The following is a 24,672-nucleotide window of genomic DNA, read 5'->3' on the forward strand; positions in this document are numbered from 1 at the left end:
AATTGTTATAAAGCACACTGTTTATATTAAACATGCTTCACTGATTCGAGTATTTGGCGAGCGCCGTTTTGTCCTACTAATTTTGGCGGTCCTTGAACTCACCGTGGTTTGTTTACAAGTATAACTTTCTCCGACTTTCTAGGACGTGTTTTATGCCACTTCTTTTTCCGTCTCACTCTGTCCACCAAACTTTTAACGCTGTGCGTGAAGGCACAAAGGTGAGTTTTGTTGATGTTATTGACTTGTGTGGAGTGCTAGTCAGACATATTTGGTCAGTGCGTGACTGCAAGCTAATCGATGCTAACATGCTATTTAGGCTAGCTATATGTACATATTGCAGCATTATGCCTCATTTGTAGCTATATTTTAGGTCATTTAGTTTCCTTTAAGTCATCTTAATTCAATTTATATCTCATGACACACTATCTGTATGTAATATGGCTTTTAATTTGTTGCGGCTCCAGACAGATTTGTTTTTGTATTTTTGGTCCAATATGGCTCTTTCATCATTTTGGATTGCCGACCCCTGTACTAGGTCAATTTATATCTCATGACACACTATCTGTATGTAATATGGCTTTTAATTTGTTGCGGCTCCAGACAGATTTGTTTTTGTATTTTTGCTCCAATATGGCTCTTTCAACATTTTGGGTTGCCGACCCCTGTACTAGGTCATAAAATCAGTGTCAGTTGAGTCGGTCCATAGGTTGCCTGTAGGGATTTTTAATGTCCAGCAGATGTCAGTATTTAGTGACACAGTATCAATACAGTTTTGCAATGTGTCGAAACACTTCATGAGGCCTCATCAACCCATCACTACAACACAACATCTCATCATCAAAATAATCACCTCAGTAGATGATGCGTGGAGACCGAAACTCCTGCTCAGGACAGAGAACCTCCTCTGGCAGTTACCGACAGCAGACTGTCAGAAAAACGGCATTTTCCAACTTAAATAGCCCATAGCTCCGCCCACTTGCTAGGACCAATTTGACAGGGGGAATTAAGAAAACAGTTATTTTGTAAATTACACCGTAAATAACCATCACATGTCTAAAAAGTATTCACATAGTACTTTTGCATGTGTAGAGCAGTCATTTTTGTACGCAGTATATTCAAATGTCCAGTGTCCTTCTGTAACACCCAGCTTTTGGTAATCATGGTTCGACCCAAATTTGGCCTAATTAGTGAATGCAGGTTTGTTTACCTATATAAAGCCCTCAACCCCACCCTGACTCTTTTAGTCAACTATTCAGAGCCATGGTGAGTGACAGGTAACCATTTGTTGAGCACATGCTTTTCACTAGCTAACAAGATTGAATGTTTGTATGTCCATGTTGAACTTCCTAACAAATGTGCACGGTTTGTGAGGAAGTCTAAAGGTCAAACAGTGACAGTGTGGGGTCAAACTGTCACATGACGCATATCAGATTTCAGCTGCTTTTGTTGTGAAATGAATTAGGCTACTTCCTGAATGACATGGAATCTTCTCCTCATCAGTCAGTGAGTGTTTTATGTTGGATCATACTGTAAGAGCCGCTCCTGGCGGCTTTTATTTTGAAAAGCTGACTGCCGAGGGCGGTAAAAGGAGGTCCCTGAGCGACATTCCCGACATTCCTCCGTCACTCCTTGTTCAACAGGTGCGGTGAGGTGGAATCCAGGCGGCCATCATGGCTGAGTGTCTTCGCAGGGTCTGTCCTGCTCTGTGGACTAAAGTCTACGGGGACCAGAAGTCTCCCCGCCAGGCGGAGGAGGCGGGACAGCAGCAACAGTCCCCGGAGTCGCCGCCTCAGGGTTCCGCGGCCGAGGACCAGGATGGCGGCACCTTCACGGCCGTGTGGGACTTCCAGGGCAGGAACGACAAGGAGCTGACATTCCGGAAGGGAGACCTGTTCAAGGTCCACAACCTCAGCGACGACTGGTGGACGGTGGACAAGATGGACCCGGCGGGCGGCGTCCTGGACACGGGCCTGGTGCCCAGCAACTACCTGGAGAAGAAGGAAGATGAGCAGGAGGATGAATCGTGAGTCTTTACACTGACACATGCAGGAAATAAACTCTGTTAAACTACATTAGTCTTTACACCGACACATGCAGGAAATAAACTGTTAAACTACATTAGTCTTTACACTGACACATGCAGGAAATAAACTCTGTTAAACTACATTAGTCTTTACACTGACACATGCAGGAAATAAACTCTGTTAAACTACATTAGTCTTTACACTGACACGTGCAGGAAATAAACTCTGTTAAACTACATTAGTCTTTACACCGACACGTGCAGGAAATAAACTCTGTTAAACTACATTAGTCTTTACACTGACACGTGCAGGAAATAAACTCTGTTAAACTACATTAGTCTTTACACTGACACATGCAGGAAATAAACTCTGTTAAACTACATTAGTCTTTACACTGACACGTGCAGGAAATAAACTCTGTTAAACTACATTAGTCTTTACACCGACACGTGCAGGAAATAAACTCTGTTAAACTACATTAGTCTTTACACTGACACATGCAGGAAATAACTCTGTTAAACTACATTAGTCTTTACACTGACACGTGCAGGAAATAAACTCTGTTAAACTACATTAGTCTTTACACCGACACATGCAGGAAATAAACTCTGTTAAACTACATTAGTCTTTACACTGACACATGCAGGAAATAACTCTGTTAAACTACATTAGTCTTTACACTGACACGTGCAGGAAATAAACTCTGTTAAACTACATTAGTCTTTACACCGACACGTGCAGGAAATAAACTCTGTTAAACTACATTAGTCTTTACACTGACACGTGCAGGAAATAAACTGTTAAACTACATTAGTCTTTACACTGACACGTGCAGGAAATAAACTCTGTTAAACTACATTAGTCTTTACACCGACACATGCAGGAAATAAACTCTGTTAAACTACATTAGTCTTTACACTGACACATGCAGGAAATAACTCTGTTAAACTACATTAGTCTTTACACTGACACGTGCAGGAAATAAACTCTGTTAAACTACATTAGTCTTTACACCGACACGTGCAGGAAATAAACTCTGTTAAACTACATTAGTCTTTACACCGACACGTGCAGGAAATAAACTCTGTTAAACTACATTAGTCTTTACACTGACACATGCAGGAAATAAACTCTGTTAAACAACATTAGTCTTTACACCGACACGTGCAGGAAATAAACTCTGTTAAACTACATTAGTCTTTACACTGACACGTGCAGGAAATAAACTCTGTTAAACTACATTAGTCTTTACACTGACACGTGCAGGAAATAAACTCTGTTAAACTACATTAGTCTTTACACCGACACATGCAGGAAATAAACTCTGTTAAACTACATTAGTCTTTACACTGACACGTGCAGGAAATAAACTCTGTTAAACTACATTAGTCTTTACACTGACACATGCAGGAAATAAACTGTTAAACTACATTAGTCTTTACACTGACACGTGCAGGAAATAAACTCTTAAACTACATTAGTCTTTACACTGACACGTGCAGGAAATAAACTGTTAAACTACATTAGTCTTTACACCGACACATGCAGGAAATAAACTCTGTTAAACTACATTAGTCTTTACACTGACACGTGCAGGAAATAAACTCTGTTAAACTACATTAGACTTTACACCGACACGTGCAGGAAATAAAGTCTGTTAAACTACATTAGACTTTACACCGACACGTGCAGGAAATAAACTCTGTTAAACTACATTAGACTTTACACCGACACGTGCAGGAAATAAACTCTGTTAAACTACATTAGACTTTACACCGACACGTGCAGGAAATAAACTCTGTTAAACTACATTAGACTTTACACCGACACGTGCAGGAAATAAACTCTGTTAAACTACATTAGTCTTTACACCGACACGTGCAGGAAATAAACTCTGTTAAACTACATTAGTCTTTACACTGACACGTGCAGGAAATAAACTCTGTTAAACTACATTAGTCTTTACACTGATACATGCAGGAAATAAACTCTGTTAAACTACATTAGTCTTTACACTGACACGTGCAGGAAATAAACTCTGTTAAACTACATTAGTCTTTACACTGACACATGCAGGAAATAAACTCTGTTAAACTACATTAGTCTTTACACTGACACGTGCAGGAAATAAACTCTGTTAAACTACATTAGTCTTTACACTGACACGTGCAGGAAATAAACTCTGTTAAACTACATTAGTCTTTACACTGACACATGCAGGAAATAAACTCTGTTAAACTACATTAGACTTTACACCGACACGTGCAGGAAATAAACTCTGTTAAACTACATTAGTCTTTACACTGACACGTGCAGGAAATAAACTGTTAAACTACATTAGTCTTTACACTGACACGTGCAGGAAATAAACTCTGTTAAACTACATTAGTCTTTACACTGACACGTGCAGGAAATAAACTCTGTTAAACTACATTAGTCTTTACACTGACACATGCAGGAAATAAACTCTGTTAAACTACATTAGACTTTACACCGACACGTGCAGGAAATAAACTCTGTTAAACTACATTAGTCTTTACACTGACACATGCAGGAAATAAACTCTGTTAAACTACATTAGTCTTTACACTGACACGTGCAGGAAATAAACTCTGTTAAACTACATTAGTCTTTACACTGACACGTGCAGGAAATAAACTCTGTTAAACTACATTAGTCTTTACACTGACACATGCAGGAAATAAACTCTGTTAAACTACGTTAGTCTTTACACTGACACATGCAGGAAATAAACTCTGTTAAACTACATTAGACTTTACACCGACACGTGCAGGAAATAAACTCTGTTAAACTACATTAGTCTTTACACTGACACGTGCAGGAAATAAACTGTTAAACTACATTAGTCTTTACACTGACACGTGCAGGAAATAAACTCTGTTAAACTACATTAGTCTTTACACTGACACGTGCAGGAAATAAACTCTGTTAAACTACATTAGTCTTTACACTGACACATGCAGGAAATAAACTCTGTTAAACTACATTAGTCTTTACACTGACACGTGCAGGAAATAAACTCTGTTAAACTACATTAGTCTTTACACTGACACATGCAGGAAATAAACTCTGTTAAACTACATTAGACTTTACACCGACACGTGCAGGAAATAAACTCTGTTAAACTACATTAGTCTTTACACTGACACGTGCAGGAAATAAACTGTTAAACTACATTAGTCTTTACACTGACACGTGCAGGAAATAAACTCTGTTAAACTACATTAGTCTTTACACTGACACGTGCAGGAAATAAACTCTGTTAAACTACATTAGTCTTTACACTGACACATGCAGGAAATAAACTCTGTTAAACTACATTAGACTTTACACCGACACGTGCAGGAAATAAACTCTGTTAAACTACATTAGTCTTTACACTGACACATGCAGGAAATAAACTCTGTTAAACTACATTAGTCTTTACACTGACACGTGCAGGAAATAAACTCTGTTAAACTACATTAGTCTTTACACTGACACGTGCAGGAAATAAACTCTGTTAAACTACATTAGTCTTTACACTGACACGTGCAGGAAATAAACTCTGTTAAACTACATTAGTCTTTACACTGACACATGCAGGAAATAAACTCTGTTAAACTACATTAGACTTTACACCGACACGTGCAGGAAATAAACTCTGTTAAACTACATTAGTCTTTACACTGACACGTGCAGGAAATAAACTGTTAAACTACATTAGTCTTTACACTGACACGTGCAGGAAATAAACTCTGTTAAACTACATTAGTCTTTACACTGACACGTGCAGGAAATAAACTCTGTTAAACTACATTAGTCTTTACACTGACACGTGCAGGAAATAAACTCTGTTAAACTACATTAGTCTTTACACTGACACATGCAGGAAATAAACTCTGTTAAACTACATTAGTCTTTACACTGACACATGCAGGAAATAAACTCTGTTAAACTACATTAGTCTTTACATCGACACGTGCAGGAAATAAACTCTGTTAAACTACATTAGTCTTTACACCAGACCTGGGCATTCTGCGGCCCGCGGGCCACATCCGGCCCTTTGTGCGTCCCTGTCCGGCCCGCGTGAGTCCAATCATAAATTACAAAATAAATTTTAAAAAGTATCTATGTCGAGTGTGCAATACAACGGTGCTGCTTTTGTTTTGAAAAGTGTTTTTTGTAGTACTTCATTGTGGACGTATGCTCGTGCGCGATTGTGAGTGAATGTGAACAGCGGCAATCACAAATTACAAAATAAATGTAAAAAAAACATCTGTCGTGCGTGCAATACAACTGCTGCTTTTATTTTGAAAAGTGTTATTTATGGGCGTATGTCCGTGTGTAACCTGTGAGTGAAGGTGCACAGCGACAAGTGATGCCCAGTTTACCCCCGAGACGCTAAAAAGAGAAAAGTTGATGAGGAATGTCGTGTTTCCAACAAGACATGGACTGCCAAGTATTTCTTTACAGAAATTAAAGGTAAAGCCGTGTGCTTAATTTGTGGTACACAGCTTGCTGTGTTTAAAGAATATCATTTGAATCGCCACTACACGAAGAAACACGAGGAAAAATAGCGGACTCTGTCTGATGAAGCGCGCGCGAGGGAGGCTGATGCGTTGATGGTAAAACTGCAAACCCAACAAGGACTTTTTGCCAAATGTCACACCCCCAGAGATGCAGCCGTCAGGACAAGTTTCGTCATTTCTCACAAAATCGCCAGAAAAAGTAAGGCGTTTTTCTGACGGAGAGTTTATTAAGGAGTGCTTATTGGACTCTGTTGCCTTGATATGCCCGGAGAAGAGGGGCGCATTTGAGAACGTGTCACTCTCCCGACGCACTGTAACGAGGCGGGTTGAGACCATCGCTGGAAACTTGGAGCTTCAGCTGAAGAACAGAAACATTAAGTGACAGAAATTGACATTTTTGCATTGTATTATACTTCAGGAAGTGTTGTGTAAGACAGTGTTAAAAATAAAACCATCAAAGCAATCTGCTTTTGTATAAAGTTAAGTTAGGTTAAATGAAATGATTATTATTATTATTTATCTTACAGTATATCAAAAATAATTTGAGCAAAATTTAATTGAAATATTGTCGGTGTGGCCCTCCAGCAGTGCTCGGGTTGCTCATGCGGCCCCCGGTAAAAATTGATTGCCCACCCCTGATCTAAAGGTTCAGAGAATCTGGAGAAAACCGAAAACCACATTTTGACCTTGAATTCCTCAGGCGGTACTGCATTAAAAAGCGACATCGGTGTGTAAAGGATATCACCACATGGGCTCCGGAACACTTCAGAAAACCACTGTCAGTAACTACAGTCGGTCGCTACATCTGTAAGTGCAAGTTAAAACTCTACTATGCAAAGTCAAAGCCATTTATCAACAACACCCCTACGCTCATCTAAAATGGACTGATACAAAGTGTAAAAGTGTTATGTGGTTTGATGAGTGCACATTTCAAATTGTTTTTGGAAACTGTGGACGTCGTATCCTCCGGACCAAAGAGGAAAGGAACCATCCGGACTGTTCTAGGGTGAAAGTGCAAAAGGCAGCATGTGTGATGGTATGGGGGTGTATTAGTGGCCAAGACATGGGTAACTTACACATCTGTGAAGGCACCATTCATGCTGAAAGGTAAATACAGCTTTTGGAGCAACATATGTTGTTATCATGGACGCCCCTGCTTATATCAGCAAGACGATGCCAAGCCACGTGTTACAACAGCGTGGCTTCATAGTGAAAGAGTGCGGGTACTAGACTGGCCTGCCTGTAGTCCAGACATTGAAAATGTGTGAAGGCTAAAATATGAGAAGGGAGACTGTTGAACAACTTAAGCTGTACATCAAGCAAGAATGGGAAAGAATTCCACTTCAAAAATGTGTCTCCTCACTTCCCAAACCTTTACTGAGTGTTGTTAAAAGGAAAGGCCATGTAACACACTGGTGAAAATGCCTTTTTTGCAATGTGTTGCTGCCATTAAATTCTACCTTCATGATTATTTGCAAAAGTTTCTCAGTGTGAACATGAAATATCTTGTCTTTGCAGTCTATTCAATTGAATATAAGTTGAAAAGGATTTGTTGTATTCTCTTTTTATTTACCATTTACACAACCTGACAACTTCACTGCTTTTTGGGCTTAGTACACGACTTAGTTCTTGTTTGCAGGACTTTGTTTATTGTTGGTGAATCTCTACTGTGTGGGGGCCACTACAAACTAACATTTTGTGCCTGTCAGGTGGAACTTTGGCGCCATGAACCGCACAGAAGCCCAAAGTCACCTCATGGCACCAGAAAACGAGGAGGGAGCGTTCCTGGTGCGCTCCAGCGAGAACCACGAGGACTACGTCCTCTCAGGCAGGACCGCGTCGCCGTTCCTTGTTTTGGGCTCGCGTGTGGCCACGGAATACCGTAGTGAGGCTTTGCTTGGTGCGTCCACAGTGCGGTCCAGCTGTCGAGTGAAGCACTTTAAGATCCTCCTAACACCGGACGGTCAGTTTGACCTGGACCGCGCCAATCACTTCAGCTCGCTGAGCCACCTGGTGGCTCACTACCGCAACAACCGCCTGAGGAACCTGGACACGCTGGGCCAGCCCTGCAGGCGGGTAGGAGACACGCCCACGTACGCTGACATGACTCCTCCCACTCATTGATACCTTGTCCCTCAGAAAGAGAAAGTGGAAGAAGTCCACTTCCCAGATGATGTGTGGGAGCTTCCCAAGGACGAGTTCACCTTGGAGGACAAGTTGGGAAGCGGCTACTTCTCCGACGTTTATCGAGGATGCTGGAAGTCTCGTATTCGCGTGGCCATCAAGATCATCAAGAACGGTCGGTGGGCAACTTCTACTTTCCTGCAAAATATTCTTCTCTGTCATTAACCACACCCGGCAGCATTTTATTTTGCCATTGGTGAGGCCTTAAGTGCCTGAATTCTCAGAAAGTTGCAATATTTTGAGGCTTATTTTCTTCCTAATAACATTTAATGGTGTGATAGGGTTGTACGGTATACCCGTGTATATACTAGTATAGTACTAATGTGTCAAAAACGGTACTGTACTCGCCATATTTTTATTTTAATGAGCATGGCGGCGCGTCACCACGTGGTGACATTGCTGGTTTTGCCAGCAGAGGAGCATATTCGGCAGCGCACACACACACACACACAGAGTACTTACAAGCAGACACAGTGTGTAGACAGAAAAGGGAGAATGGACGCGTTTTGGTGTAAAAAGTCAAGATAAAGGTGAAGTTATAACACTGAAACACCCTCAGGAAGAGCTGCTTTAAGACATGGCTAGCTAGCTAGCGGCTAACATCCATCCATAGTGTTTTAGCTACTTCTAAATCACTAATCCTGGTCTCCATGGCGACTAATAAAGTGGAAGTGCATCCCAATGTGACGTTTCCTTCCACTTTTTTGCATTCCTTTTCTTTTGCAGCTCGCTAAAACCTTTTTTCTAATTCCCAATACAGCGCTTGAAAGGCTCCTCTAGTTTCAGGTGCTCATTAACCCCCCAAGTTAACTATCTGTGCGTGCGCATGACAGCGTTCACACCAATAGAGCCTTCTGGACCACCTCCAAAAAATAAAGAGGTGCTTGTGCATCAGTTGGGGACATCTCTGCACTGCTGACCCGTCTCCGCTCGAGATGGTCTCCTGCTGGCCCCACTATGGACTGGACTCTCACTATTATGTTAGATCCACTATGGACTGGACTCTCACTATTATGTTAGATCCACTATGGACTGGACTCTCACACTATTATGTTAGATCCACCATGGACTGGACTCTCACACTATTATGTTAGATCCACTATGGACTGGACTTTCACACTATTATGTTAAATCCACTATGGACTGGACTCTCACACTATTATGTTAGATCCACCATGGACTGGACTCTCTCACTATTATGTTAGATCCACTATGGACTGGACTGTCACACTATTATGTTATATCCACTATGGACCGGACTCTCACTATTATATTAGATCCACTATGGACTGGACTCACACTATTATGTTAGATCCACTATGGACTGGACTCTCACTATTCTGTTAGATCCACTATGGACTGGACTCTCACACTATTATGTTAGATCCACTATGGACTGGACTCACACTATTATGTTAGATCCACTATGGACTGGACTCTCACTATTATGTTAGATCCACTATGGACTGGACACACACTATTATGTTAGATCCACTATGGACTGGACTCTCACACTATTATGTTAGATCCACTATGGACTGGACTCTCACACTATTATGTTAGATCCACTATGGACTGGACACACACTATTATGTTAGATCCACTATGGACTGGACTCTCACACTATTATGTTAGATCCACTATGGACTGGACTCTCACACTATTATGTTAGATCCACTATGGACTGGACACACACTATTATGTTAGATCCACTATGGACTGGACTCTCACACTATTATGTTAGATCCACTATGGACTGGACTCTCACACTATTATGTTAGATCCACTATGGACTGGACTCTCACACTATTATGTTAGATCCACTATGGACTGGACACACACTATTATGTTAGATCCACTATGGACTGGACTCTCACACTATTATGTTAGATCCACTATGGACTGGACTCTCACTATTATGTTAGATTCACTATGGACTGGACTCTCACTATTATATTAGATCCACTATGGACTGGACTCTCACTATTATGTTAGATCCACTATGGACTGGACTCACACTATTATGTTAGATCCACTATGGACTGGACTCTCACTATTCTGTTAGATCCACTATGGACTAGACTCTCACACTATTATGTTAGATCCACTATGGACTGGACTCACACTATTATGTTAGATCCACTATGGACTGGACTCTCACTATTATGTTAGATCCACTATGGACTGGACACACACTATTATGTTAGATCCACTATGGACTGGACTCTCACACTATTATGTTAGATCCACTATGGACTGGACTCTCACTATTATGTTAGATTCACTATGGACTGGACTCTCACTATTATATTAGATCCACTATGGACTGGACTCTCACTATTATGTTAGATCCACTATGGACTGGACTCTCACTATTATGTTAGATCCACTATGGACTGGACTCTCACTATTATGTTAGATCCACTATGGACTGGACTCTCTCACTATTATGTTAGATCCACTATGGACTGGACTCTCACACTATTATGTTAGATCCACTATGGACCGGACTCTCACTATTATATTAGATCCACTATGGACTGGACTCACACTATTATGTTAGATCCACTATGGACTGGACTCTCACTATTATGTTAGATCCACTATGGACTGGACTCTCACACTATTCTGTTAGATCCACTATGGACTGGACTCTCACACTATTATGTTAGATCCACTATGGACTGGACTCTCACAATATTATGTTAGATCCACTATGGACTGGACTCTCACTATTATGTTAGATCCACTATGGACTGGACTCTCACAATATTATGTTAGATCCACTATGGACTGGACTCTCACTATTATGTTAGATCCACTATTGACTGGACTCTCACACTATTATGTTAGATCCACTATGGACTGGACTCTCACACTATTATGTTAGATCCACTATGGACTGGACTCTCACACTATTATGTTAGATCCACTATGGACTGGACACACACTATTATGTTAGATCCACTATGGACTGGACTCTCACACTATTATGTTAGATCCACTATGGACTGGACTCTCACTATTATGTTAGATTCACTATGGACTGGACTCTCACTATTATGTTAGATTCACTATGGACTGGACTCTCACTATTATATTAGATCCACTATGGACTGGACTCTCACACTATTATGTTAGATCCACTATTGACTGGACTCTCACACTATTATGTTAGATCCACTATTGACTGGACTCTCACACTATTATGTTAGATCCACTATGGACTGGACTTTCACAATATTATGTTAGATCCACTATGGACTGGACTCTCACTATTATGTTAGATCCACTATGGACTGGACTCTCTCACTATTATGTTAGATCCACTATGGACTGGACTCTCACACTATTATGTTAGATCCACTATGGACTGGACTCTCACACTATTATGTTAGATCCACTATGGACTGGACTCTCACACTATTGTGTTAGATCCACTATGGACTGGACTCTCACACTATTATGTTAGATCCACTATGGACTGGACTCTCACACTATTATGTTAGATCCACTATGGACTGGACTCTCACACTATTATGTTAGATCCACTATGGACTGGACTCTCACAATATTATGTTAGATCCACTATGGACTGGACTTTCACACTATTATGTCAGACCCACTCGACATCCATTGCATCCGGTCTCCCCTAGAGGGGGGGGGGTCACCACGACTCGTTCGCGAACGTCACGTCTCTCATGGCAAATGAACTGCCGATGTTGCTACGGTATTGTTGCCAGGCAACCAAAAGGGCTTGCATTATGTCCACAAGATGGCAGTAGCTGCGTGAGTTGGTGTGAAAGTTGTGGACATCAGTGCAAATAATGCTGACTCAGCAGTTCTCCCCAGATACCGAAGTCAACCACTCCGAGTTCCAGCGGGAGGTCCAGATCCTGAAACGTCTTCGCCATAGCCACCTCATCTCGCTGTTCGCCATCTGCACCGCCTCCACGCCGTACTACATCGTCACCGAGCTGATGGAGAAAGGAAGTCTGCAGGACCTCCTCAGAAGTAAGTCGCCGCCTTCCTGCGCTGTGATTGGCTGGCGTGGAGCTGCACTTCCTCTGTCCACACGTGGAATGGACCGAACCAGATAAGCAGTCGTGGATTTAGTTTTTTGTCTTTGACGTGCAGGTCCTGAGGGCAAGCAGCTGGACAACATGTGCCTGGTGGACATGGCGTCCCAGGTGGCTGAAGGCATGGCCTACCTGGAGGAGCTGGAAATGGTCCACAGAGACTTGGCGGCCCGGAACGTTCTGGTGGGAGAAAACTACATCTGCAAGGTGGCCGACTTTGGCCTGACCCAAGTCATCAAGGTGGGCGCCCGTCTGTGTGCTGGGTCGGCCCGAGGTGACGTGAGCGTGTTGTTGTTGCAGGAGCCCATCTACCTGGCCTACCAGAAGGCCATCCCCTACAAGTGGAGCGCACCTGAGGCCATCAGCAGCAAGCTCTTCACCATCAAGTCCGACGTTTGGTCCTTTGGTCCTGCTCTATGAGCTGGTCACCTACGGAGGAGTCCCCTATCCTGGTCAGACTTACTTCTCCTTGTCTCCTTTTTCCTTTTTCCTTGCCTCCGTCGCCAAAGTGCTTGTTTTCTTTCCAGTAGGAGGAGCTTGAGTCTTTTCAGCCATGAAAGCTAATGATGATAATAAAATACATGCTTAAATCATTACAAGTATTTTAAAATGTAAAAAAAAAAATTAAAACAAAAATGTATACACACATTTAGACGTTTTTCTAAAGATACTGTATATCAGGGGTGTCCAAACTTTTTCCACTGAGGGCCGCACACTGAAAAATCTAAGCAAGCGGGGGCCATTTTGATATTTTTTATTTCAAAAACCCAATACAATATATGTGTAAAAAATATACATTTAGGCCTCCACTCAAGCTTAATCCTGGGACCCCACAGGGTTTTGGTCAAAAAAATATAAAAAATGTGTCATTATTCCATACTTGCCAACCTTGAGACCTCCAATATCGGGAGGTGGGGGCGTGTTAGGGGCAGGGGGCGTGGTTAAGAGGAGAGTATATTTACAGCTAGAATTCACCAAATCAAGTATTTCACATATATATATATATATATATATATAATATATATATATATATGTATGAAATACTTGACTTTCAGTGAATTCTAGCTATATATATATATTATTTTAATTTTATTATACATACCGTATTTCCTTGAATTGCCGCCGGGAATATAGTATGCGCATGCCTAGAATTACTGCCGGGTCAAACTCGTTTCGCAAAATAATTAGCGCATGCTTAGCATTATCGCCGGCTCATGATTAACGCAGGGTCAAACTCGTTTCGCAAAATATTATTTTTATTAGCGCATGTCTAGAATTTCCGCCGGGTCAAACTCGTTTCGCAAAATAATTAGCATATGCCTAGAATTTCTGCCGGGTCAAACTCGTCACGTCACAAGTGACACTTCACCTGTCATCATTTTCAAAATGGAGGAGGCTAATTTCAATAATTTGAAATCGCATAAAGGGAAGAAGATTAAGAGTTATTCAGTAGGATTTAAGGTCCAAGATATTGAATATGCTAAAAAACAGTAAGCAGCTATGTTTTATTAATATACCGTAGCTGCGTGTGTCAAATATGAGTCATTAAATGACTCCCGCCTCCTGGTGGTAGAGGGCGCTAGTGATCCTTCTTGCGACTACTGGGCTGCAGAAGAAGTGACAACAAGCAGCAACAGCTTTAGCAGCGATCGTTAATTTTTTCCTCTCGCTTGCACTTTTAACATGGAGGATTACATATCTAAAATAAAACCGTTTTCTAAACTGGACTTTCAATCGAAGCAGGAGGTAATAATTAAAGGAATATCTCCATCGAGACAGAGAGACTTTTAAAACTGAAGAAAGATAAGGAAGACTTCTATAAACAAGTTATCGATGCTTTTGTTCAGAAGCAGCTGCGCATGGACTTCATTTATAAGTAAAGGTAAGACCATAATAAAAACATTTTTTATTAAATGTGCTTTTCATGATGGTATCCTTACATCACACTCAAAGCGCAGGTTTAAATTTACCGCATGCCTTTGGTAAGTGCCGGAGTGACAAGAGGTTTTAAAATAATTAGCGCATGCTTGCCTATGCCGCATACCTTTGGTAAGCGCCGGAGTGAGAAGAGGTTTTAAATTAATTACCGCCCCGGCGCCAATTCAAGGAAATACGGTATAAATAAAAGACATACTTGAATTTCAGTGTTCTGCAGGCTATCCAGTAGGTGGCAGTATTGTCCTGTTTAAGAGTGTCACAACATTGCTGTTTACGGCAGACGAACTGCTTTACGGTAGACTAAACGTGACTGCAGTTGTTGTGTGTTGTTACCGCGCTGGGAGGACGTTAATGAAACCGCCTAACAATAAACCCACATAAGAAACCAAGAACTCTCTCTGCTTGTTGTGCACTCTACTCTTTAAAAGTCGTAGATGTTATGACGTCATTGGGCAGGCAAGCCGCTGGGAAAGCGGACGTGAGAACGGCTGTACCCTCTCAGGTCCGCATTGAGCTGGAGGGGGCGTGGCCTCCAGCTCTGGCTGAATACCGGGAGTTTGTCGGGAGAAGGGAGGTTGTCGGGAGAGGCGCTGAATACCGGGATTCTCCCACTAAAAACGGGAGGGTTGGCAAGTATGCATTATTCAGTATTATTATTTTTATTATTATTCAAGTTTTAAATCTCTATATCAGGGGTCACCAACCTTTTTGAAAGCAAGAGCTACTTCTTGGGTAGTGATTAATGCGAAGGGCTACCAGTTTGATACACACTTCAATAAATGGCCAGAAATAGCCAATTTGCTCAATTTACCTTTAACTCTGTTATTATTAATAATGAATGATATTTACACTTAATTGAACGGTTTAAAAGAGGAGAAAAAACGAAAAAAAATGACAATTCAATTTTGAAACATAGTTTATCTTCAATTTCGACTCTGTAAAATTCAAAATTCAACCGGAAAAAAAGAAGAGAAAAACTAGCTAATTCGAATCTTTTTGAAAAAATTAAAAAAATAATTTATGGAACATCATTAGTAATTTTTCCTGATTAAGATTAATTTTAGAATTTTGATGACATGTTTTAAATAGGTTTAAAATCCAATCTGCACTTTGTTAGAATATATAACAAATTGGACCAAGCTATATTTCTAACAAAGACAAATCATTATTTCTTCTAGATTTTCCAGAACAACATTTTTAAAATAAATTAAAAAGACTTTGAAATAAGATTTAAATTTGATTCTACAGATTTTCTAGATTTGCCAGAATATTTTTTTTGAATTTTAATCATAATAAGTTTGAAGAAATATTTCACAAATATTCTTCGTCGAAAAAACAGAAGCTACATTATTATTCTTTACAATAAAAAAATAAATTTACTTGAACATTGATTTAGAGTGTCAGGAAACAAGAGGAAGGAATTTAAAAGGTAAAAAAGGTATATGTGTTTAAAAATCCCAAAATAATTTTTAAGGTTGTATTTTTTCTCTAAAATTGTCTTTCTGAAAGTTATAAGAAGCAAAGTAAAAAAATTAATGCATTTATTTAAACAAGTGAAGACCAAGTCTTTAAAATATTTTCTTGGATTTTCAAATTCTTTTTGAGTTTTGTCTCTCTTAGAATTAAAAATGTCGGGCAAAGCGAGACCAGCTTGCCAGTAAATAAATAAAATTAAAAAAATAGAGGCAGCTCACTGGTAAGTGCTGCTATTTGAGCTATTTTTAGAACAGGCCAGCGGGCTACTCATCTGGTCCTTACGGGCTACCTGGTGCCCGCGGGCACCGCGTTGGTGACCCCTGCTCTAGATCAACATTAGGTCTATCTGTCAATATACCGTTTTTAAAGATTAAAGTTGTATGCTCTTTTTGTCAAAGAAAACCCATTTTTTTAATGGAAAAAATACAAAATATGCAATATTTTCACCCAATAAAATTTTTAAGTGGAATATTTGAGATTATATAATAATTGGAGCCTTAAAAATGTCAATAACTCATAAGACCGTTGATTTTAATTCATTATTATTTTTTAAGCAATAACACTTAAAAACAAATCACGCTAAAATGATTGGGGATCCAAAAGGGTCCTACTCATTAAAGTGTTAAAAAAGAAATTATAATTTTTTTTACTGTTTACTTTGAACACAATAATCTCGAGATCAACTTCAGATCTATCCGTCAATTATAAGTTTTATTGTTGTTTATGGTTTTTGTTTGTTCGTTTGAGGCCCTTCTTTAAAAAAAATAGCTCAGTTTTTTATATGGCGAACACAAAATATGCAACATTTTCCCCCAAAAAATATCTCAAAGTGGATTATCTAATGTGACGTAATTGGAGCCTTGAATAGGTCAATAATTCATAATAACATTGATTTTGATACATTAATATTTTTTAAAGAAAGAAACAGCCTGCATGGCAGCTTTGTGTTATTAGAGTCAACATTGCAACATTTTCTTGTTACATTTCACCTGTTTGCTCTTTTATACCACTTTTTATGTTTTACATTTTTTTCAATCGTATTTTTAAAATGTGCCGTGGGGCCGTTAAAAAATGGCCCCCGGGCCGCACTTTGGACACCTCTGCTGTATATGTACAGTATCTTAGTAAATACCACAGCCATGAATCATCATTTAATCTTAGTAATAATAGTAATAAGATTTGTGACTAGAGATGTCCGATATCGGCCTGCCGATATTATCGGACGATATATGCGTTAAAATGTAATATCGGAAATTATCGGTATCGTTTTTTTTATTATCGGTATCGATTTTTTATTTATTTTTTATTTTTTATTTTAATTAAATCCACATAAAAAACACAAGATACACTTACAATTAGTGCACCAACCCAAAAAACCTCCCTCCCCCATTTACACTCATTCACACAAAAGGGTTGTTTCTTTCTGTTGTTAATATTCTGCTTCCTACATTATATATCAATATATATCAATAGTCTGCAAGGGATACAGTCCGTAAGCACACATGATTGTGCGTGCTGCTGCTCCACTAATAGTACTAACCTTTAACAGTTAATTTTACTCATTTTCATTCATTACTAGTTTCTATGTAACTGTTTTTATATTGTTGTACTTTATTTTTTATTCAAGAAAATGTTTTTAATTTATTTATCTTATTTTACGAATTTTTTTAAAAAGTACCTTATCTTCACCATACCTGGTTGTCCAAATTAGGCATAATAATGTGTTAATTCCACGACTGCATATATCGGTTGATATCGGTATCGGTAATTAAAGAGTTGGACAATATCGGATATCGGCAAAAAGCCATTATCGGACATCCCTATTTGTGACAATTTAAAAAATTATGTTTTATGATTGAAAATAAATGTATTTATTTATTATCATGATAATAATAGTCCAAACATAATCAATAATTACATAAAATATTAAACATTTTAAAAAAAATTACACATTTTAAATAACCATATCTAAAATGAATGCTTAATAAAAACTAGCTTGTCTGTTTTCATTTTGGTCTTTTCAGCCATGAAAGCTAATGATGATAATAAAATGAAAACTAGTTAAAAATGTTTGATCATTACAAGTATTTTAGAATATATACACATAATTAGACATTTTTCAAAAGATACTGTATATTTACAGTATCTTAGTAAATACCACAACCATAAATCATCATTTAATCTTAGTCATAATAGTTATAAGACTTATATAATATGTGACAATTTTATAATTATTTGTATGATATGTATTTATTAGAATGATAATAATAGTCCAAACATGATCAATAATTACATAAAATATTAAACATTAAAAAAATAAATACACATATTTTAAATAACCATATCTAAAATGAATGCTTAATAAAAACTAGCTTGTCTGTTTTCATTTTGGTCTTTCCAGCCATGAAAGCTGATGATGATAAAATGAAAACTAGTTAAAAATGTTTGATCATTACAAGTATTTTAGAATTTATACACATATTTAGACATTTTTCAAAAGATACTGTACATATGTGAATACCATAACAATCATATGAATCGTCATTTGATTTTAGTCATAATAGTAATAAGATTTGTTTGTATTCCATTTTTTTTTAAATTAATTCAAATATGTGACAATGTTAAAATTATTTATATGTATTTATTTATTAGAATGATAATAATAGTCCAAACATGATCAATAATTACATAAAATATAAAACATTTAAAAATTGAATACACATACAGTATTTTGATTTTTTTTTTTTAAATAACCATATATAAATATGACAATAGTGATTAAAATGGAAATTGTAATTATAATAGCACTACAAACTATTTTTGATTTAACTGAAAATGTTACAAATTATCACTCATGTTTTGAAATAAAAAGTGTATTTAAACATATTGTTATAATTATAATAAAACACACCACTTTTTTTTCAAAGCATATTAAAATAATTTTCAAATATATTGGGAAAATATCATGAATATTGTTAAAGTTAAAATAAATATATGTAGCTTAAATATTCAATATTGTAATGAAGACATTGACAAATATTTTTGTAGAAATTGATACAAACATCTCAAAATTCATAAATGTTCTTTCTAAATATTTTATAATAATTATGATAACCATAGTTCTAAAAAAAAAAAGAGAAATAACAGACAAATATTTTTGTACAAATTAATATAAATATGATAAACTTTTTTTTTTAAAACATTTTAATTATGATAACCATAACTATATTTATTTTTTTAAATTACATGTATTAAAAGTATTGGAAATATTTAAAATAATATTACAAATATTGTTAACCTTAAAATATGTGAAAATATAATATGCATAATTGTAATCATAATATCAACAAATGTTTTTTGTACAAATCAATACAAATATTTTAAAAAATATTCATTTTTTTCTTACTAAACATTTCAACATATTAATTATGATAACCATAATTATAGCAAAACAAATTAAAGTGCTATTTTAAAATATTTATATTGGAAATAATGGTAATAATAATAATACATTTTACAAATGTTTTACTTTTAAATAAATATGCTTAAATATAGTAATTATCATAATTTTAATCAAAGCATCAATTTTTTTTCCCAAATACAAATATTTCCAAAAATGGATAAAAAAATATAATTAAATATAAGAAACATCATCATCATAGCTGGCATTATATTCTCCTGAGAATACAATGACCTGAATGAGTGAGAACATCCATAATTATAGCAGTAATAACAACACTGATTTAAATACATATATGAAAATAATAATAGAAATATTTTGAAATGTAAAAAAATATAAGAGATCATTATTAAAATGTGAAAATATTTACAAAAAATGTATTGGCGTTAAAAAAAAGTTGTCCTTTAATTATAACATGCGTTTTATTTCAAACCTTGTTGTCAGGTATGACCGGGAAGGAGGTGGAAGAGAAGGTCAACAAAGGCTACAGGATGACGTCGCCGGCTGACTGTCCAAAATTCATCTGCCAAATGATGCAGCAATGTTGGAGCGCCGAGCCTGCAGAGAGGCCTGCCTTCAAGGAGCTCAGGCGTCAACTGCACGCCCTTTATGAGATGGAGTCGTAGCACAACGCCGCCACAGGGGGGCGGCAGAGTGTCACAAACTCACCCCGGTCCTTTTTAACCATGTTTACAATCTGCCTGCAGTACTCACTTTCAGCCACTTGGGGGAGGCACAGTTCCTCACTGACAGGATTTCAATGTTGGAACAATGACTTCTAATATTTTAGCAACAAGAAAAACAAGATAATATGTAAACACGCGAACATCATCTCTGCACGGAACTGCTTTTATGGTGTGTGGTGTGGTGTGGTGTGGTGTGGCCTCCTTCCCAACACATTTAAGGTGAGCACACAGTGACTTGATGGGAAGAGCCCACTGGGCGTTTCGAGTTAGTTAGCGTGTTGATATTCCACACGCTAAGTTGTCACCTGCCAATAAAATTGCAGAAGGTCAACACCTGTAAAACCGCATTGTTTTTCTTCACGTTTTAATGCTAAACTTTGAGACTACACACACTTATTGAGGGCAAGCGTGACCTCTCACACACACACACACACACTCCAATGTCTAAATATACACTCATGTATGCTCACTACACACTTTGACCCCATGACTTATTTGTACCTTTGTGTGTTTGTGTGTGTGTGTTTGTGTGTGTCATGACTCCGCATCCTTGGCTCAAGTTGAGACGTGCAAACAAGCTAAGGTAACTATTTTGATTGTATCTTTTTATTTTTTCTTTCCCCTATCTTTCTCATACTGAAGGTTTTGAAAGTCCTCATTTGTTGTTGTTTATTTCACAGAACGCCTCCTTCTCGCCGGGACCATCACTTCATGACACTAAAGAAGAGTCTACGTGACACCTTCAGTGGGCTGGAACAGAATCTTCTAGATCGGTGGTCCTCAAACCACCCACCTTCCCCCGAGTGCAGCTGGGATAGGCTCCAGCGACCCCGAGAGGGACAAGCGGTACAAATTGGATGGATGGATGGCTCTCAAAACATTTTTTATTTTTACCAAGTACCACCATAATGACAACATTAAATACAGTAGCGTAGTAGACCTAAGTATTCATTAAGTACCACCGTAATGACATTAAATACAGTAGCGTAGTAGACCTAAGTATTCATTAAGTACCACCATAATGACAACATTAAATACAGTAGTGTAGTAGACCTAAGTATTCATTAAGTACCATCATAATGACAACATTAAATACAGTAGTGTAGTAGACCTAAGTATTCATTAAGTACCACCGTAATGACAACATTAAATACAGTAGCGCAGTAGACCTAAGTATTCATTAAGTACCACCATAATGACATCATTAAATACAGTAGTGTAGTAGACCTAAGTATTCATTAAGTACCACCATAATGACATCATTAAATACAGTAGTGTAGCAGACCTAAGTATTCATTAAGTACCACCATAATGACAACATTAAATACAGTAGTGTAGTAGACCTAAGTATTCATCAAGTACCACCATGATGACAACATTAAATACAGTAGTGTAGTAGACCTAAGTATTCATTAAGTACCACCATAATGACAACATTAAATACAGTAGCGTAGTAGACCTAAGTATTCATTAAGTACCACCATAATGACAACATTAACATACAGTAGTATAGTAGACCTAAGTATTCTTTAAGTACCACCATAATGACAACATTAAATACAGTAGTGTAGTAGACCTAAGTATTCATTAAGTACCACCATAATGACTACATTAAATACAGTAGTGTAGTAGACCTAAGTATTCATTAAGTACCACCATAATGACAACATTAAATACAGTAGTGTAGTAGACCTAAGTATTCATTAAGTACCACCATAATGACAACATTAAATACAGTAGTGTAGTAGACCTAGGTATTCATTAAGTACCACCATATTGACTACATTAAATACAGTAGTGTAGTAGACCTAAGTATTCATTAAGTACCACCATAATGACAACATTAAATACAGTAGTGTAGCAGGCCTAGGTATTCATTAAAAACAAGGCAGAGGTTTTATATAACAAGTATATTCGATATTTATGACCAGTGTAACAGACACAGTTTGAACAGTAACACTGTGTTTGAATATTGAATGACTTATTTGGTGTACCACTAGATGGAGCCACCTGCTTGAGAACCATTGTTGTAGTGCAGTGGTCCCCAACCACCGGGCCGCGGACCGATTGGTACCGGGCTGCACAAGAAAGAAAAAAATATATATATTTTTTTTAATGAAATCAACATAAAAAACACAATATATACATTATATATCAATATAGATCAATACAGTCTGCAGGGATACAGTCCGTAAGCACACATGATTGTATTTCTTTATGAAAAAAAAACAATTCCAATTGTAAATATATTTAAACTAATAAGTTATATATTTTATGTCCAGACTTCAGGAAACCCCAATTTTTTAATTGTAATATATGTATTATAATTAATAATACAATGCAAATTATTTAAAGTATATAATGCTATTTATTAAATATTTTCTATTGAATTATTTATTAATTCAGCTTTTTTCGGACCAAATTTGTCCCATTTTACTCCTGCAGGAAGCGCCTATTTTTCATAAACTGACATTTATTATTTTTTCCTAAACTGACATTTATCATTTTTCATAAACTGACATTATTTATTATTTTTCATAAACTGACATTATTTCTTATTTTTCATAAACTGACATTACTATTTATTATTTTTCATTAAATTACATTATTTATTATTTTTCCTAAACTGACATTATTTATTATTTTTCCTAAACTGACATTATTTTTCATAAACTGACATTATTTTTCATAAAATGACATTATTTATTATTTTTCCTAAACTGACATTATTTATTATTTTTCATAAACTGACATTACTATTTATTATTTTTCATTAAATTACATTATTATTTTTCCTAAACTGACATTATTTATTATTCCTAAACTGACTATTATTTTTCATAAACTGACATTACTATTTATTATTTTTCATTAAATTACATTTATTATTTTTCATAAACTGACTATTTATTATTTTTCATAAACTGACATTATTATTTTTCATAAAATGACATTATTTTTCATAAAATGACATTATTTAATATTTTTCATAAACTGACATTATTATTTTTAATAAAATGACATGAGATAGGCTCCAGCACCCCCCGCGACCCCGAAGGGAATAAGCGGTAGAAAATGGATGGATGGACATTATTTATTATTTTTAATAAAATGACATTTTTCATAAAATGACTATTTTTTCTAAACTGACGTTATGATTTATTATTTTTCATAAACTGACTTATTTTTCATAAACTGGCATTATTATTTTTCCTAAAATGACATTATTTTTCATTAAATTACATTATTTATTATTTTTCATAAACTGACATTATTTATTTTTCATAAACTGACATTAATTATTTTTCATAAAATGACATTATTTATTATTTTTCATAAACTGACATTATTTTTCATAAAATGACATTATTATTTATTATTTTTCATAAAATGACATTATTATTTATTATTTTTCATAAACTGACTTATTTTTCATGAACTGACATTATTATTATTTTTCATAAACTGACTATTTTTCATAAAATGACTATTATTTTTCATAAAATGACATTATTTATTATTTTTCATAAACTGACTTATTTTTCATAAACTGTCATTATTATTTTTCCTAAAATGACATTATTATTTTTCATAAGCTGACTATTTTTCATAAAATGACATTATTTATTATTTGTCATAAAATGACATTATTATGCTGGACCTATGAGTGACCAAGGACAGGCTTTGCTACGCATCCTAAAATCGCTGTAAGGTTCGCGATACTGTGACGTCACCACCATCGCTCCCCCTGCTGGTCAGCGGAAGAAGTGCACGTCCACCTCGGACACGTCAATTTAAGGGGAGAATCGGCGGTGACCTTTGACCCGCGTGCCGTGGCGCTAAAAGTAGCTTCTCCCGCCAGCACACTCGTGACTTTGACACGTCCACGCGTGGAGCTGACAGGTGAGTGTAGCATGTAGCATGTTAGCATCTGCCATGATTACGTCATGGCCAAAGTCCGTGATGTTCTTCTAGAAAGTTGACGGACGTCTAGCATGTTTTTGTGTGAAGGAGGAAAGAAGAAGAGGAGGAGGCGGAGCGAGGATGAAGACTTGTCACCTTTCACCTACATCCTCACTCTCTCTCTCCTTCTCTCTCTCGCCCCTCTCTCTCTTCCTGTTACGCAACACACACCAATGATATTATTGAACCTCTACTTGATAAGAATCCCACTAGGTAAATATATGCTCAGTAGTTAAATATAACCTTTACGAAAATGTGTATTTATATTTTTTTGTCAAAGCAGCGGTGACAAATCAAGAAACCACTCCAAAAAATAACATTTTAAAGTGT

The 24,672-nt window shown here is 37.0% G+C and overlaps 1 protein-coding gene across 1 annotated transcript; it reads left to right on the forward strand.

The window, feature by feature from the left end:
* The first annotated feature begins 1,361 nt into the window (after positions 1 to 1,361).
* Positions 1,362 to 20,724, forward strand: ptk6b (PTK6 protein tyrosine kinase 6b). The gene is given in 10 exon segments (XM_062052469.1): positions 1,362 to 1,503; positions 1,641 to 2,023; positions 8,266 to 8,384; positions 8,469 to 8,632; positions 8,696 to 8,855; positions 12,593 to 12,754; positions 12,878 to 13,059; positions 13,120 to 13,226; positions 13,228 to 13,271; positions 20,138 to 20,724. Coding segments are annotated over 9 exon segments (1,473 nt in total). The 5' UTR covers positions 1,362 to 1,503; positions 1,641 to 1,670; the 3' UTR covers positions 20,320 to 20,724.
* Positions 20,725 to 24,672: the final 3,948 nt, after the last annotated feature.

This window comes from Entelurus aequoreus, linkage group LG07, assembly GCF_033978785.1.
Source record: "Entelurus aequoreus isolate RoL-2023_Sb linkage group LG07, RoL_Eaeq_v1.1, whole genome shotgun sequence".
In the NCBI taxonomy this organism is placed as follows: Eukaryota; Metazoa; Chordata; class Actinopteri; order Syngnathiformes; family Syngnathidae; genus Entelurus; species Entelurus aequoreus.